General features: G+C 38.4%; 1 protein-coding gene across 5 annotated transcripts in view; it reads right to left on the reverse strand.

Annotated features, from left to right (window-relative positions):
- TMEM161B (transmembrane protein 161B) overlaps positions 1–16672 on the reverse strand; it is a 37513-nt gene extending 20841 nt beyond the window's left edge. For 3 of the 5 annotated variants that reach the window (XM_026067262.1, XM_026067253.1, XM_026067245.1), the window contains exons 1-3: positions 9680–9783; positions 4239–4319; positions 146–243 (exon numbers count right to left, since the gene is read on the reverse strand). In XM_026067262.1, the coding sequence (XP_025923047.1) occupies positions 146–243; positions 4239–4319; positions 9680–9753 (253 nt within the window). In that variant the 5' untranslated portion in view covers positions 9754–9783. Of the gene's footprint in view, positions 1–145; positions 244–4238; positions 4320–9679; positions 9784–14043; positions 14080–16522 lie in introns of those variants that run through there. The other 2 variants (XM_026067237.1, XM_026067227.1) reach the window with 2 other exon arrangements.
- Between the last annotated feature and the right edge of the window lie 927 nt (positions 16673–17599).

Here is a 17599-nt window from a genome sequence, read left to right on the forward strand (position 1 = left end):
AATCAGTTGTGCTTTTATTCTTTCATTGTCTATCAAGAGATATTCCAGTGTTAATTGCAAATAAACACTTGATAGAAAACAATGTGCCATAATGTCAGGATATATTTGACACAATATACTGCTGTTTGCATCCATTTATTCTTACCTAGAGTGTCCCTTTCAGTCACAGACTTTGTTTCCAGATGAAGATCAATGTCTTTTGGAATGGTTAGGGGCTTGTTTTCAATATGACCGTTATATTTTCTGTAAAAAAGTAAATAACACACATGGATACAACAAAATCAACTTGTTAAATTTGAAATGTCATTATATAATTAAGAAGCATGCAGATCACTTTTTCCCAAATGCAAACATTTTTATCTAGGTAAAGAAGCATTAACTCAAGTTCAAACATGCACATATCTTGAGAAACAACTGGGTATGTCAGTAATTATTAGCTTTACCTTGCAAGGCTCTGAAATATTACTACTGTTACACATACACATCTAAACAGCATCTGTATGCCGCATCCCGAGTATGTATTAGGAGAGTATCACCCTCTACTCCAGCACACTGGTTTCCTCTGAAAGGGAACTTCATAGTTCAGGTGGGCAATAACCTATAGGGTGTTTCAACAGGTTCTCCCAGTCTCAAGAGTTTAGTGATACGACTGCAGGTACAGTGCAGAATATATCCACCCTGCCATACAAATACACAAGAAAATCAAAGCTAATTTGAGACTTTGCAATTGAGGTTTGGCCAGGACACTAAAAGGCAGCTGCATTAAAGTCTCTGAACTGAAAGACAGACTTGGGAGCGTCAGTTCATTGAACGTGCACTGCAATTAACACACTGTAAGCCAGCTCAGAAGATAACTGAGGTGGTTAGGCAAAACGTAACCAAATTTCTGAAATTTCCAAATTCCAGTATTAGGTCTTTTGGTCACAACAGAGTGCTTAGTAAGCATATCACCTGAGCTGGAGGAACCTAGATCCTTGACAGATCTATCCTACTAGCCATCAAGCAAAGTCAATCTTAAGACAGTTTTCTAATCTAAAAAGAAATGTGTAAAAATACCATAGAATTATTTCAATTTATACCCTTGTTATGGTAATTAGTTAATTTGTAAGGAAATGGCCTGAAAGATCACCTTTACCAGCCAGGGTAGAAAACTTACTTCACTACTATATTAAAAATACCATACAACAACAACAAAAACATATCATTAAAGCAGACCAGAAGATGTCTTGCTAGGCAAAACAAAGCAAAACAAAAAACAAAAAACAACAACAACAAAAACACACACACCACAGAACACAAAATCTCTAAACAGTTAGAAAAACAGCAATCTCTGCCACATTTTAGAATAGCATCTCTGAAATCAGAAGAAGAGAGGTTGATTTTCCATTCAAAGAACTGTCATCAGGACATAAGCATGAAAACGAACTTAAATCAATTGTGAACTTAAAGAATGATGTCCTACCAGCTAATGTGTAAGATGAGAATACAGCATAAAGCATCAATAAATATTATTTTTTCATGTCATCTTAATTCTTAATATCCCCTGAAGCACAGAACTTTTACAGAGCAAATTCAAAAAAAAAAGAGATAAAAGTCTAAAGCCTTACTCAGAAAAATCATGTGTCCAAGTCTAAGTTAGAACTCCCAAACACTGCATAGCCACTTGAATATCTGCAGATTTCTGTGTGCTTCTGCTTCCCCCCCGTTACACTCTTATGTTTTCCCCCTGTGCGCACCCAGGAGTACCATCATCTTGAGTGAGATGAGCATTTTGATAACTGAAGTCATCTCAGCTCAACAAAATTTGGTGCTCCTATACTTTAATTATCCCAAGGGACACACACAGAACATACCTAGCATCACTGACAGCCTTTAATTCAGAGTAATTCATAGTAGCTATGGACCTTTTCTTTAGCCTAACAATTTAATATAAAGCAAACCATTCTGAAATAGAAAAACTATCTGATATTCATGTGCTATTATAACTTACAGCACAATACACTGAAAAGTAGTATGCATTGAATAAAATGGACTGGGAAGATACAAGCTGTTTCCAAGTCTAATTTCCAAGCAAGTTCCTTGGATCCCCTTTTGCCAGTTCTCTACTAACTCAAATTTGGAAAAGTATTTAAGTAAGGAGCAGGTATTATATTTTACAAGATTTTGGGCTTGAAAAAAATCAAATTCTTTATCTTGAAGACACATGGGAAAAGTCAATAGATGCACCTTTATTTCAGTCTCACATCTCCTTGGCTCTGCATTCCAACACACACAACCTAAAAAAGTATATCCAGAACAAGTAAATAGGAGCAATTCCTACTTTAAAATAGGCCTCTCCTCCAATAACAGCAGCTTCTTCAAAGAACAGAGAAGTATATTCATTGACTGAGAAGTCAGGTTATTACACATCCTATTGTTACAATAGGAGAACAAAGGCGGCAGCATTTAAGTCTCAACTCTCCGAAGTCCCATACCCATCAATAAGATTTACCTCTATACAAACAACTACATACAGCTATTACAACTGTATTTTAGTTACACATTAATGTACTATGACAATTAGACCAATCTTATAATAATTAAGTGACCCAAAAGTTGAGTGTGTAGACATGAAATTATAGCATTACATTTGAAACATTAAAATGCAGAAGTTTAAAAGGACTTAATGCAAATTGGTGACTTGTGAAACAGTTTCCTACTAAGTTTCACAGTAAATTTTCCAAAGATTACAAAATTTAAGCTTACATGTAAGTACACGTTAACATGCCACACTTCCACTTGGCAGAGAGCATATGATTGCTCTGGTGAAAGAGAGAATACACATAGTTTGGATGGCAGAAGGTTGCCAGAGTTGAAGAAAGTCATTAGGAGTAGAGTACAATTATTATTTGGTAATGTGATTGTGTATTTCTGTTTAAGGCTCATATTGGTGGAATGTGTCACTTACAGTTATGTAACTGAAGTTATTTTACGCAGGACTAAATACCACTGGTTAAATGAACAGTTATAAATTGTAATGATGTTTACATTAACTATTTTGTTTCAATTTGTTACAGAACCATTAGATAAAATGAGTTTCTGAATTTAGAAGAATATTGTGACAAACAAGTAAAATTAAAGTCATTTAATATTAAAAGGAAAGACTTATTTTTACTGCAAAATTTAGCAAATAAGGTTGCTACCCATGTAGCTTAAGAAAGAAGAAACGGAAAATTTTTGCTTTGATTTTATAATGAATAGATAATATGTTAATCCACAGATTGCATATAAGTTAGATATTAAGAACTGTAGGAGAGTAGTTCATACTGGAATAAAAGAAAAAGGACTAAAAGAAATCTCCTGTCACACACACACAAAAAAAATTTTCCCCCCTTTTCCCCCCCATAGCCAATTTAGAAATATTGCATAAACATTGAAAGCTCCACCACCTCAAGATTAGCCTCAGTTCTTGCCCCAGTTATCCTTCTGATAAGGCTGTTCCAGAACTTCACGCCTGATGGTTAGGAATCTGTTTCCAGCTTAAGTTGACACACAGCAACACTATCCTTTCTCAGCCTTCTTTTTGCTAGGTTAAACAAGTCAAGCTCTTTTAGCCTCCTCTTGTAAGACAAGCTTTCCGTTTCCTGGATCATCCTAACAGCCCTCCTCTTCACCTGTTTGAGTCTGAATTCATTTTTCTTGAACATGAGTGATCAGAACTGTACACAGTAATCCAGATAAAGTTCTACACCAGTGCCTTGTGCAAGAGGATTAACATTTCCCTATCTCTTCTACTGGAAATACCTCACCTAATACATCCTGGGAGCACATTTACCTTTTTCACAGCTGTGTAAGAGCAGTGGCTCATAGTAATCCTGTGTTCAACTAATATAGTCAAATCTTTCTTCTCTTGCTTCAAGATAAAGAGCTTCAATCCTATAGAAGATTTGCTATTCTCAGTCTTCACCCAAATGCAGAGATTCATTTAAAAAAATCTTGCCACCAAATTAGCGACTTTACAGATCACTYTTGTGGACTGGGAATCATACAGTCCCCAACAATTTGGGCATGTTAAGCTCTCTGTTAAACCAAAAGAACACAGCTCAGACAGAGCTGCGGCAATCAAAGTAAGCAGGGCACGTGCACGCAACGAAGTTTTAGACTCACACAAAGACAAAAGTTAGCCAGTAAAGTTATTATATGGGTTATGCTTTAAAACAACAACCAAAAAAACCCCACACATTAAAACAAGCATTTACCTATCTTTTTTACTCTTCCCTCTTTGTTTTCCTGCAAGAATCCGTAGTTGTTCTTCAGTAGGATGCTGATACCATCGTAAACTAAAGAAAAAAAAAAAACTCCAGTAAAACAATGTCAGTATTAGCCATTCAGAGGGTTTTTTTAAAATCTACATATCAACACACACACATACACACACAAAAACATCATTTGCAGCACCTAACCAAAATACATTTGTAAGTACCAACGCTGCTCTGAACTGAACAATTGCAGCCGAACTTCAATTCTCTTCAGCATGCAAGATAGTTTTAATTAGAAAGATTTGCCACTATCAACGCACCATTCAAGTGAAAGCTCATGTTTCTTAAAACTGATTTTTCAAGTTGTCATCAAATACAGCAAATAACGCTGTACCTATTTTAGTGAAAAAGTTCACTAAAATAACTATATTATAGTTACACATCAGAACCATATTCTAAATGATTTTATTAAGGATAATTATTCTTCTCAACAAAACAGTAATTTTCCAGGATCTAGAATACCTATGATCAAGTAACCTTTACCCATCTTTTTTCTTTCACAGACATGCTCTTAATATTTACAATCCCGTCCTACACAACACCTCAGTGATATTTTCAGCTCTCACTCAAAAGAGGAAACATCGAACACCACAGCTAACAAAAGCATAGACAGTTATAAATTAAAGGTACATAACTGTAACCTAGAAAAATATTTGCACACTCCATTATTGCTTTTATGGATTTAATATTTAAGCACTACTAAGAAGTCATTAATTTATATGTAGCTGAGTTGTACATTTTCCCACTTTCACAAGCAAATGCTCCATCACGTTGCTCATTTATTTGAGAGACAACTAGTGGCAAGAAAATTCTAGAGGGAAAAAGAAAAGGATGGCTAAGTCTCTAGGTGGTACATTTTACACTACCTTCTAAGCATGACAAGAACCTTAGTAGCCAAAACAAAGCCTTTACCACATATGGCAAGGGAGCGTTGCCCTTCAGATGAAGGACAACTATTACTCTTATTTCCACTCTGAAATGCTGAGGTAAAGGAGGCCAAGCATTAATGGGAGCAGACTTGGAAAAATTTATCTGTATTTACCTGGAAGTCCTTTTCTCAAGTAGAAGGCTATTAGTTTGCAATGCAAAGCCCAGCTTTCAGCATAGGGTAATAATCAGAGTCAGTAAGGAAATCCATGACTGTCAGCATTTCCCAAGTTAAGAAAACTTCCTCAAGTAGAATAATTCAAACCTACATTGGTGAATTAGGGACTTTGCTAAATACTCTTTCAAAAAAATGGCAAGGCAAACTTGGGAAATAACCATCAAACCAAAGCAATCCTGTCACTGGATAACACTTTCAATTTCTCTTTGGGAAAGGCTGCCTGTCCCAAGCCGAAGTCAGATCCACAGATTTTTATATTTGCAGAATATGGACTTTTGTATAAGCATAAAAAATTGCTGTTCTTCAGGCAACAGTGCCTGCACAAATACAGAGGGAGGTCCACTGCAATGAGACTCTCATATGGAAAGCAGAAACTTTTTTAAGTCCAGGCAGACATAACAAGCAATATTATTCTTTTCCCTATCTTCCTTGTGATGACATGGACACCATGTGCTACAAGAAACACAATATAAAGACTAGGAGGAAGAATAGATAAACACATGTATCGCTGGGCATATGCTTGCCTGGCAGATTTTGAACAGGAAACATAGCCTCTCTGTCCTGACATCGTCTCTGACACTAGACTAGCCTAGGGTGGGGGACACGACAACAACTAACAGTAGTATGGCAAAAATTCAATACACATTGCAGGAAAAGCTCCCAATTTCAGAAGTGTGATTGCTAGTATAATGAAGTGTTAAACAGGCACTTGCATAGAACTCATAGACACCATCCTAAAATCATTAAAAAAAACAAATCTAATGGATAAGTAAGAGTTCAAGCTGGTAATGTTATACAGAATGTAATACGGTTAACAGGGGTTGCCATACAGCACAACAGTATCTACTGACACAAACTACATAATCAGTTGATGCTGGGATTTGTTCAAGAGAAAAAAAAAAAAGTTTAACACAAGCTAATACACCACAGAGATTCAAAAAGTTGTACAACAAATTTCCCCTGAAGAAATTCATTACCAATTAAAACACTGAAAAAGGGCAAAAGCTAGACACTTTGCATAAACAAGGATTTTGGGGGGTGGGGAGACCTTTTTTTTTTTTGAGGGACCGGTAAGAGTGAAAATTATTTCATTCATTCATTTTCATCATACGTGGTCCCAGGTGAAACATTTCCTGTTTGCAAAAGAACTCTAATGCAAACCAGAGACATTGTAAGATCTAGAGTTAAATAAAAATCAGAGCAGCTACCTTTTCATCCAAAAGGACAAACTACAGAGATACTAATTTCTTCCCATCCTTATATGATCTAGAGAAACAAAGTGTGGGAAAGCACAAAAATAGTCTTCTGCTTGGTCATTCACCATCTCCCAGATTTCAACTTTACATACTGACAGTACAAGTAATGATAATCTCTTAAGTATGAAAAGGTTCACTTGTGTTGGAAGCTAATTTTTCACAATCTTTCCTGCACAGATAGACAAACAGTACCTAATACAGCAGCATAGACAAAATTCTTGTTCTGTGTAAAGGACTAGGACAAATCAAGGATGCTTAAACCACAACTAAGTCTTAATTTCTCGACAGGACTATGCTGTGAGTGATTTATACTGAAAACTAATGGTACATAGGTCTCAAAATTTTTTTTAATTAATAAATCCTATACACCTTGTGTTTAGAAGCTCAAAACAAAAAGATTTGAACAAATGCTTTAATAAAGGCAGAGTTAAAAATTTGTAATTCATATCTGCTGTAGCTTATGCTTGTTTAAAGCTGAGATCCCAGAACTGGTTGCCCTGTGGCTCTGACATATTCAAGTTAGTCTGAATAGGAAAAGCAGCACAGATATGCCCTAGTTAATTTGAATGAAGGTCATTAATGAATGCACAGCAAAACATCAGTTTTCTCCTCTCTTCCCAAAATAGACTGAAAATAGAAGGACTGAAGCAGCTGAGCAACTTAAAAGTAACATGTTGGTAAAGCCTGATTATTCGTTAAAATGCAAAGGCCTACACAGATATCTGAGCTGCCAACTGAGTTCAATAAACATGAATATTCAAATTCTGTTCAAGCTTTGAAAACCACACAGATTGAAAAACTATTTACTTAAATTTGAAAGCAAATATAAACTTTCAACAGTCAATGATGATCTGTTCATTGAATAATTACCTTATATCTATTCTAACAATTCTTTTAAATTTTGAAAGTTTGTGTTTCCTTTTAATGGGCTTTGAAAGTACACATAATAGTAATATTGAAATCAACTGGCTTTTCTGTTTTTAAAATGGTAATGTGTTTATCCCTCCTCCCCTTTTCCCTCTATCCCATAGAGATATTTTAACCAGTCTTACCTAGAAAAGCCTACCAACCTTCTGAACGGGGGGGGGGGACACACACACACACAAACACACACACACAAACACACACACACGCCAAATAACTTAAACCAGTTGTGGTAACCAAAGACTAACTGAAACATACCTACTGAAGCAGGACTGCTCAAGTGAGCGAGCGAGCAAGCGTAAAACCCTCCACCACCCCACCCGCACAGGTTTGTCAAAGAAAACATTGTCAGCAAAAAGACAGCACAATGGAAAATGGGTTAACATCAAAGATTGTTTGTCAGCTAAACTAAGAAAAATAGTGCTTTTCTTTCTGCCATTACAATTCAGATTCTTGTTTCAGTGAACTTTATGTCTTGTTTTTATTTTTGGAACGCAGGTTTATTTCTGAATCTTTACATAGTCCTTGTATTCAGAGGGTTATTCACAATGACTGAAATTACAATGCACTCAAATAATTAGAAGAACACTGAAAAACAACAGTGAGATTTTCAAGGATACTAACATGAAAGGCAATAATACTCCCATTGACTTCAGTGGGAGCAGAATTATGTAAGCAAAAGTGCAAAAATCATGCCTTATGTATTTATCAACTATGGGCGTGCAAAGATAGAAAGAGGAAAGGATGATGAAAAGAAACTTGTGAACAGCAAACTTTCTGCTATCATTGGCAAAAGGCATGCCTTCAACAAGGATACAGAACCCAAAAACTTCACGAGAATGAAGAATACAGACATAATATTGAACAATTCTCTAAAAGCAGCAATTAAATATTTAATTTTTTATTTGTGTTAAATAGAACAATAAAAAGTAGAAAACGTCATTTGAAATATCACTGATAAAAAATACCATGGTAGTTGCACATCTCAAAGAAATAAATGAAGTCAGCAATTTCATATTCATTAAAAATTTTCAAGAGTTCACTTACAATTTTAAGTTATTTTTAGAGCACAAAAGAGGTGATCATTACTCTATAGATGTGGTCAACAATGAGACATTGCATAATGATTAAGCCTATCATTCCTATTTATATTATCTACCCGTCAATCACTACATTTTCCATTCTACCTACCCAGTAATACCTAACACACATCTAAACAACATTAGAACCATTTTTGATTAGCAGCTCTTTGGGAGATGAACCAACAAGTAAATGGGGAAAATTAAAAAGAGAAGAGTTGGTAATTTCAAGATCTAGAAGAAAAAAAGGCAGTGGAAAAATTATACAACACTGGTTAAGATTCCTAAGGAGCACATACTTATTCAAGGATACTCCTTCAGATCAGAGAGTGGAGATTTGGCATTTTCAAGATTTTAACAATTATAAAAGACAGCACACTACCTTCTAACAATACAGAGTGGTTTTCTTCTTGGAAGAAAAAAAAGTGTCTGTAATTTTTTAATATTTAAGATACTGCTTTATATGCAAAATAGCTCAGTCGCATAGGGAGTGTTTGCCTTGCAACTCATTATGCCTGTTTAATCTACAGTTATGGAGTAGTATATTGAAATTTACGTTAATCTTGCCCTATGAAATATTAAAAAAAAAAAGATTTTTTAGTAAATACCTAAGCACTTTTCATATGCAAGGCTGATCAGCCAGTGGATTATAAAGAATACTGAGGCAGCACAAAGAAAATCCCTCCATTCTTGCAGTGTCTTGTATTCAGTTTAGCTTTTCAACAGCAAAATGTGTAGCTTGGACCTTTAGAAAGGTAAGAGCTGGACAGCAGCTAACTTTATGACTGACATGATTTATAGCAACAAACTCAAGTCTGTTCTTTTATACCACCACTATTTTATACTTTGAGCCTGTAAGTCAGGTATCACAATACTGTAATCTTGATAATGTTCAAGAACAGCAGATCAATTATTTTTCAAGAAAACATCTGAATTAGTCTGTTTTGCTGTTTGTACTCTAATACATAAATGTGTTACCACATTCACACACAGTGTAACAACTGTTTCTTATCTTACCTGCCACTACAGAGAAGCCAACGAGCAAGAGAATAGTGAGGTATGATCTTCTGTATGACACTAGCCATTACCATGGTAACCACCAACTGTACACCTATCACACCCTGTAGAGGAATAAGTTAATAACAAGTCAATATGTATTTTTAAAAAAAAAAGTGCTGAAATACCATTTGTTTATATTTTAAAACACTTTCCTATTAGTAGGGATAACATTTATTTGTTTTAAAATTGGAGAAAAAAATACTGCATCAGTTTTCAAGAAATTCCTTGGAACTTGTTATAGTCACTTACACATCTTATCCAAAAAAGGCACTGTCAGGTCACAAGGCTAGTAACATATGTACTATCTGAGAGCTCACAAATACAAGAGTTTCTCTCTTTAACAGATGTTAAAGCCACATGTTGATGTGACATTTCATAAGACATTACGCCTTAAAATTACATCACAGATTACAGTCTTGCTTTTTGTGGTCTCTTCAATTCTGACATGATCTAACAGCTGACACTGCACAGACCTACTAGAATTAACAATTTATAACATCAATGTCTTAAAATTACCACTTTCTATTAGTATACAGCATTTGCTCCTTACTGAATTTGGGGAAGGGAAAAGAGGGGGCAGAGGAATTAGCATAGCTCAGTTTTAATGTCTGATTCTTGACTGGTCAAGATCTGGAACTTGAGAGAGGCCAGCAGTATTCTGATCCCTAGTCATTCAACAACCTTTAATTCAGACTGTTTAAAAAAGAATAGTGTAGTAYCGCAGAAGTTTAATTGCTAGCAAGTTTTTTTCATGTACTGCTTTTCTTTTTCCTTGTCTAAAAAGTAAGGAAAACATGTATACTCTAGTAGTAGGCTCTTTTCTTTTTTTTAAATAAAGCAACATCTCTAAAGGTCTAAAGCTAACAAGCAAAGAGTGAAATGTTGCATCATATTACCTCTATCCTGCATAAGAAAAGCTATCAATTCATACTAACACCATGTTTAAAATCCAGCATGAACCTTGTACCTTATACCTCCTCTATTTACATATAACTTTTTCATGCTTAAAACATCACAAGCAATAGTAAGAAGAAAAAATACTGAACACAGATGTACACATGAAATTTACTAGAATACACAAGAGAAAAGACACCAAAGATGCACCAAATGAACTACTTTCTCTTCTTTTTAAATTGATCTGTTTTTCAGAATACCTTCTCATGAAAAGGAGTATACACATTTTCAAGCAGCACACAAAACAGCACATTTAAGTAGTGGCATATGAATGTTTATACATACATTCATTCCTACATTCATGTCCACATCACCCTGTACCCTTTGCTTACCAACCCAATCCACCACTTTTTCACTTGATTGTGGGTCATCATCTCCTTCCTCCTTCCTCACCAGTCTGTTGGCAAAGATAATTTTGCCCCACTTGGTCAGGTGGAACCCATCTCTTCCTAGGAGTCCTCAATCCTCAGAGAGGGTCCCATGGTCATAAAAGCCAAATATCACAATATCAAATATCACACCAGCTGTGCAACCAGCTATTGACTTGCAGGACCCATCCACTCCTCATGCATTCCCCCTCATTGGCAAGATGCCCTTTAGTCTTAAATATAACAGTAAGGAGAGTTCTTCTCTTTTCTCCCTTCAACAATGTTTACATTTAAATAAATCAGAAGTTGTGTTGTCAGTACCGTTTTTAGGGAAAATTGTAGACAAATCAAACGTCGTAGGCAATGCCCAGTATCACTGTTAATGAAACATGATCAAGAGAAATGATGATAGCATAAATTACTTTTCGTTATTTGTAAATACGTAAAATAAATACACTACCAAACATCTCATAACAAAATGTCAAATATCATTTAGAAGAATTTGTTACTTCTTTATAACCTGAAATAACATTTGGGTTTTTTTGAGATATCATGAAGTTTTTTCAGTACTCAAGCCTCTGTTTGCCAACCATTCATGTCTCCTTGAAATTTCAAGCTGCCCACAGTTCTTTGAGACACCTCAAAAACTAAGACCTCGCACCTTTGTTTAAGTTCCATGTCATCAACACCAGGGATCAAGATCAGGCTTAAAGTATTATTTTAAATACTTTACACCGGGGATTCTTGTTTTCTTGGAGTTGTGTGCATTAGACTACCCAAAACAATTATCTAGCTAAAGGGAAGTGTATTCAAAATGAAATCTACCTATCCATCTCTTAGAGATGAGGAACTGTTTCACAGACTGAATAAACTGTGCAAAGTTGCAAAAGAGTTTGAGAAAAATGATAGAATTTGGATTCATTTCATAAGAGGAAATTCAGCACTCTGATTCCACATACATCCATGTCTCTACCATGCTTCAGCTTCACAGCTCAGAATTTGAAATCCAAATTCACAACAGTAGAGAGAAAAGTCAGCTTCCTGGTGATCAAAGAGTGACATTTCTGTCAATCTGTATAATGTTGAGAAGCACTCAGTCCAAAGAAAAGAAGACTAAGTAAGATAGTTCAGTTTCTCTGCAAAACAGAGGCTGGCAAGCAACCTCATCATCAAAGATAAGCCTGAAATAGTACATCCAAACAGGGACTATACTGTCTAAAAAGCTGCTGCCTTGCTATAGTTCTGTTACAGAGGAAAGTCTTTAGTCCAGGTCTCACAGTCCAGAGCACTGTGCTCAATTCCAAAACCTTCTTAATAAGCAAGGCACTATTATTTTTGCTTGTGCAACACAACTACACACCTTTTGTAAGAAAGATTTTAATTAAACTAACAGAGAAAAATGTATAAGCAGTCTCCAACACAAGTATTATCAGCCACATTAAAGGGTAAGATAGCGAGACTTTCATACAACGTTGAAAAAAGACGATAGGTCAAAAAAAGCAATTGGAGAAGGCTGAACAAAGCATAACCTACACTTTGGCTTTCACAGTCGATACATTTTACACTACATACCTGGAGACATTGTTGCTGATAATCAGGAGAACAAAAAGTAAGAATAAGTAATTAAGATAAAGTTACAATACCACTTATCCACAAGTAAACTGTACTTTTAATACACCTACAGCTACCTTAGCATAATAATGGCAAAACAAACAAGTTCTTAAAAGTACCGCTTCCTAAATGACATTTTTCTTTACAGCTTGAATTGATTTAAAGAACATGCAGAGCAAAGATAACCAAGAYTAATAGTTTTATACCAAGGCACCACTTCAGTTTCCTCATTTTGACTTTGCCCAAGATTATACTCCCACAATAATAGCTCTTTCTTTTTTGTCCTCCAGACGTTCCCTTTATCACATACCTAGATCTTACAAATAAACCAACACCTAGTTTTAGACAGGACTTTGAAGCTGCTTGCACTTTAATAATAAACATGTCCGCCACTGCAAGACCAGAGCCTTGATCTGAACTCATCACTTGTATGCACCAGGACTACTGCAGAATGGGACAGCAGCAATATAACTGCATGCCCGGAAAAGCACCTAGTAGGACTTAATTTACAACTTTACCTTCAGAAGCGCAACACCAACCACTTACTTTTTGAAATGGCAATTCTTGAAAAAACAAGATTTTTTTACACAAGAGCATTGGAGTATTCTGTACATGTTAATTCAGGGTGTATCCATCTCTTTCAATGGTAGCACGTAAACATACTAAAAGGTTCTGAATCTTCAAGTAAGAAGTGAAAAGGCTTTTACATTAGCAACAATTAGAGATTAGCAAGATCTCTAGGAGAATATAACAAATACTCTTATCTTCTACAATCCCAAAAGTGCAATGGTATTTGTGAAGTCTAGAAGCTGAACAGATACAGCATATTTGAAATGCCATTTAATCAGTGACAAGTTACTGCTCTTGCTATTAGATTGAACTTTTCCATATGCAAAAATCTTTCCTCCATATGTATTTGTGCATGCTTAAGCTGCATCCCAGAAAAACAWGGCAGTGCTTTGCTGAAATGCAAATGTAATTCAAAATGGTTTACTACATAGCATAAAATACTATATATGGTGTCTTTTCTTTGACCATCCTACAAAGTCTTAAAATTAATACTTCCTGTGAAAAAAGACTAATTTCACAATTAGTCATTCCTATAGTTGGAATGATATCTTGATACAGTTGACAGTCTGATATTTAAAGACTCTAAGGCAGTTACAATCTCATGGTCTGTAAGCATCAAGTATTCATAAAGTTAGTTTTGGAAAGACACCTGCATCAAGCGGCCTCTTCAAAATTTGTTTTCTTTTCCCTTCCATTTTTCATGGCCAAGTCTTCCTAAATTTGCTTTTTCCTACCCCTGTCACTGTTTAAAACATACAAAATGCATAAAGTGGCAACAAGTACACACAAGGAATTCAGGACTACCACTGCAATCCTCACCTTCATGTGTCCTCCCACCTGAAGGTCACCTCCCTCTTGACCAGTCAGTGTCTCTCCACATGTTCAAAGGGGGGGGGGGGTGTCACAAACTGCTAGATGGAAGCAGTCAACAGCAGTATAAGTCCCTTTGAGATAAGGTGTTTTGTTTAAAAACAAAATTACATTACAGTCAGCCAACTGTAATTTAACAGAAGCAGTCTCGTTACTTTTTCCACTGAAGTTCTCTGAACATAAAGATTTTAGAACTCTCTGTTAGCGACCATTAGGCAAATCAAGTTATTGCTGTAGAAATCTCATGACCGGAACAAAGGCATTTTTTAAATCATACAACTATCATTATCACTGAAGCAACCAACAGAAAATGCCTATTATGTGGAATACTAATACTTATTCAATGTTTTATTAAATTACAAGTAGAACTAGTCCAGAGAATCTGATCTACTAAAAAAGAAAAAACAAGGTTGGATTATATTATTATTATTATAAGATTTTAAAAATCCAGTTTACCCATATTTCCCCAATTAACACATGAACAAGAACTATGGAAGCTATCACTCTCCAGAACATTTACTTTTTAAATAAGTTTTGCCATCACAAGGATCATTACAAATATAAATAAGAGCATAGTCTTTAATACCTCTGCTGAACAGTCTGAACATCATGGCCTTAAGTAGTATTAGGATGTTTGTGCAGAATTTAGAGTTGTTAGCCTAACGGGCATGCATAGATGAGCCCTGACGGCCACAAACTTGGAAGACTGCAGCTAGCAAACCGTGTTGATGATTTAATTTATAAGCCTTCTAATCCAGTAGAAACTGATGAACATTTCACTCTACTCTTGCTCTGGAACTGGAGAATACGGCCTCCAAACAGTGTAAGAGTAGAACCTCAAAAATAACTTTTTCTCTTTCCTTATGTCATAGAATCACGTGCAAGAATTACTTGCCCATTCTTCCAGCAACTAGTAAAGAAAATAGATTCTGGTTTTTCAAGCCCACCAGGCAACAGAAACAAGCACTTGATTTTTTTTTTTTTCCTGAAAGATCTGCATTGGGTGGACAAGCTATATTTGCCTGCAAAAAAACAGTTTCAAATGAAGCACTAGTTGATAGCACCCATGTATTCTATAAATGATATGAGTGTTTCAAGAGCTTTTGATTCAATAATGTAACCCTTAAAGAAAAAAAAGGAAAAGATATAAGAAGAAAAAAAACTGAAAAACTACACAGTTCCTTGCAGGTGCCAAAATGTATACAAATAATAGATATACAAGTAAAACCAGACCATTAAATATTTAAATATTATAACAGTTTGAGATTAAAAATCTGGTTTTATTCAAGGCCACTCTGAGGTACGGCCCCTAAGCAACACTTGAATCATTTAAACAACACCAGCGCCATCATAGCTAAAATGACACATTGGTATCTATATCCATGTGGAAAGGAAATACATGCATTCATGGCACCCGGAAAATGTGCTTTTATACCATCATACATATATGGGGAACCATTTGTAATAGAGATACATCTCTTATCTGTAAAATAAGTATACTAAAAGTGGATCTGACCAACCCAGCTGTTGCAAGTTGTAATTAAGACCTAAACACAGAGTTCAACACATCTTTTTTTATAGTAAAGGAGAYGAGATCATAACATGCTCAAGTTTCTGTTACTTAAACTACAGTTATCCAACAAGCCTATGTCATTAACAGCAATTACACCAGTCAAGTTTGTTCCTCTCTTCTTCTGTCTATTTTACAGGAAACTCATTCACAGTCAGTTATGCCAAGTGCAATAGTTTGTCTGTGCTGAGACACTTATCAAAGAGTCATCTGAACCTTCAATTCTCATAAAATCAATGAATTTGCCTACTGCTACAGCATATACTGATGTACCTAGATCTCTGAAAATTAACTAGTAGCAGTAGAAGTATTTGATAAAGTTTTTAGATACATTCAAGATAACGGCTAACTCAAATCATTAAATGCTCTGTTCTTGGCTACAAAGTTTTAAATATATATATATTCACATACATATATTTATATTTAGAAAAATACACCTTAAATCTGTTACAGACCATAAAATGCAGCAACTTTGCCTATTTTTCAGTAGGAAAGAAGTGAAGAAGGAAACAACCACTGGGACATAAAATCACCTCAGTATAAAATCTTAGCCTGAAAATGGCACTGTGTTTTATTAAAGAACACTAGCAGCCGTAGTAGCTGTATCACTTCTTTGTTTTGTTTTGCTTCCCCTCTGCACCCGCCGCCTCCAAAGCTAGCGCTGCTCCTGCGACAAAGGTGGGGGCCCAAGTCACACGGCGGCAGAAGGGCGAGGAGGCCCCCGCCCCAGCGCACACGGGGGCCGAAAGCCCCCATGGCCCGGCGGGGCCCCGTCCCAGACCCTGCCCGCCGCCGCCGCCCCTCGCGCCCCCCGCGCCACCGCCACGGCGGAGCCCCCTCCGCGGCCCCAGCGCTCACCATGGTGCTCCAGCCGCCCCCGCCCGCCGCCGCCGCCGCTCCAGCCGCCCGGCCTGGCCCTGTTCCCAGCTCATAAATCCGTCGCCGCCGCCCGGCCGGCCGGGCCGCCTCCGCGCGRCAGCCAAGCGCCCCGCCAGGCACCCACCGCGCGCCGGCTACCACCGGCGCACACCTCACCCCGCAGAGGTCATGCCAGGACCCCGCCGGCGAGAGACCCGATTAAGCTGCCCACCCAAGTGCCTGTGCAGACAGGGCTGTGGCGCACCACGGCTGCTCAGTATTAGTCAGCTCTTCCCTTGCCAGGCCGCTTTCCACAAGCGGAGGGAAATTCGGGGAGGGAACGCGCCCACCGGGGAACAAGGAGGGCCGGCGTGTAGAGCTCTCCCCGTCAGGCGCGGCGCGGGCAGCAGGCTCGGGGCAGGGCGGCTGCGTGACCCCGCGCACGTGACACGGGAGGTCACCGGAGCGCTGACCTCGCCGGGGCGAGCGGGGCGGCCCTCAGCCCGCCGGGGGGAGCTGGGGGAGCCCCGGGGACGCCCGGGCGGGCGGGCTGCCTGCAGGAGCGGGCAGGCGGTCTCGGGGGGCGCTGGGGAGGGGACGGGCAGCGGCATCGTTCTCGGGAAAGGCGGTGTCCGCTGCGGAACAACACAGGCCCGGGGGTGGGGGGGAGCGGCTTCAGCCATGAGGCAGGATGGCGCCTCTGCGCATGCGCCGGGCCGTTCCACCTCGCCTCCTGGGCTGGCGAGGAGGAATCCCCACGGCGCATGCGCAGCGGCGCCGGGGCCGCGTCGTGCGTTTCTGGGCTGAAGCCGGAAACGCTCGAGACGGGCGGTGGGGGCGGGGCGCGCCGGGTGCGTGCGCGCGCTGCGGGGGGGCGGCGGCGGCCACTCTCCCGGCGCGAGGCGGTGGCGGTTGGCGGCTGGCGACGGTTGAGGGGCGGCTTGGGTGCGAGCCGCCGGCAGCCGCCTCGCCCCGGCCAACCGCCGCCCCTGCCGGTTTTCTCATGCTGCCCGCCTGAACTTCCCGCCGTGGCTGAAACTGCCCTGGCTGGGTCAGACGCGTTTGGGGAGCGCTGGC

Source organism: Apteryx rowi, unplaced genomic scaffold (genome assembly GCF_003343035.1).
Source record: "Apteryx rowi isolate R43461 unplaced genomic scaffold, aptRow1 scaffold_104, whole genome shotgun sequence".
In the NCBI taxonomy this organism is placed as follows: domain Eukaryota; kingdom Metazoa; phylum Chordata; class Aves; order Apterygiformes; family Apterygidae; genus Apteryx; species Apteryx rowi.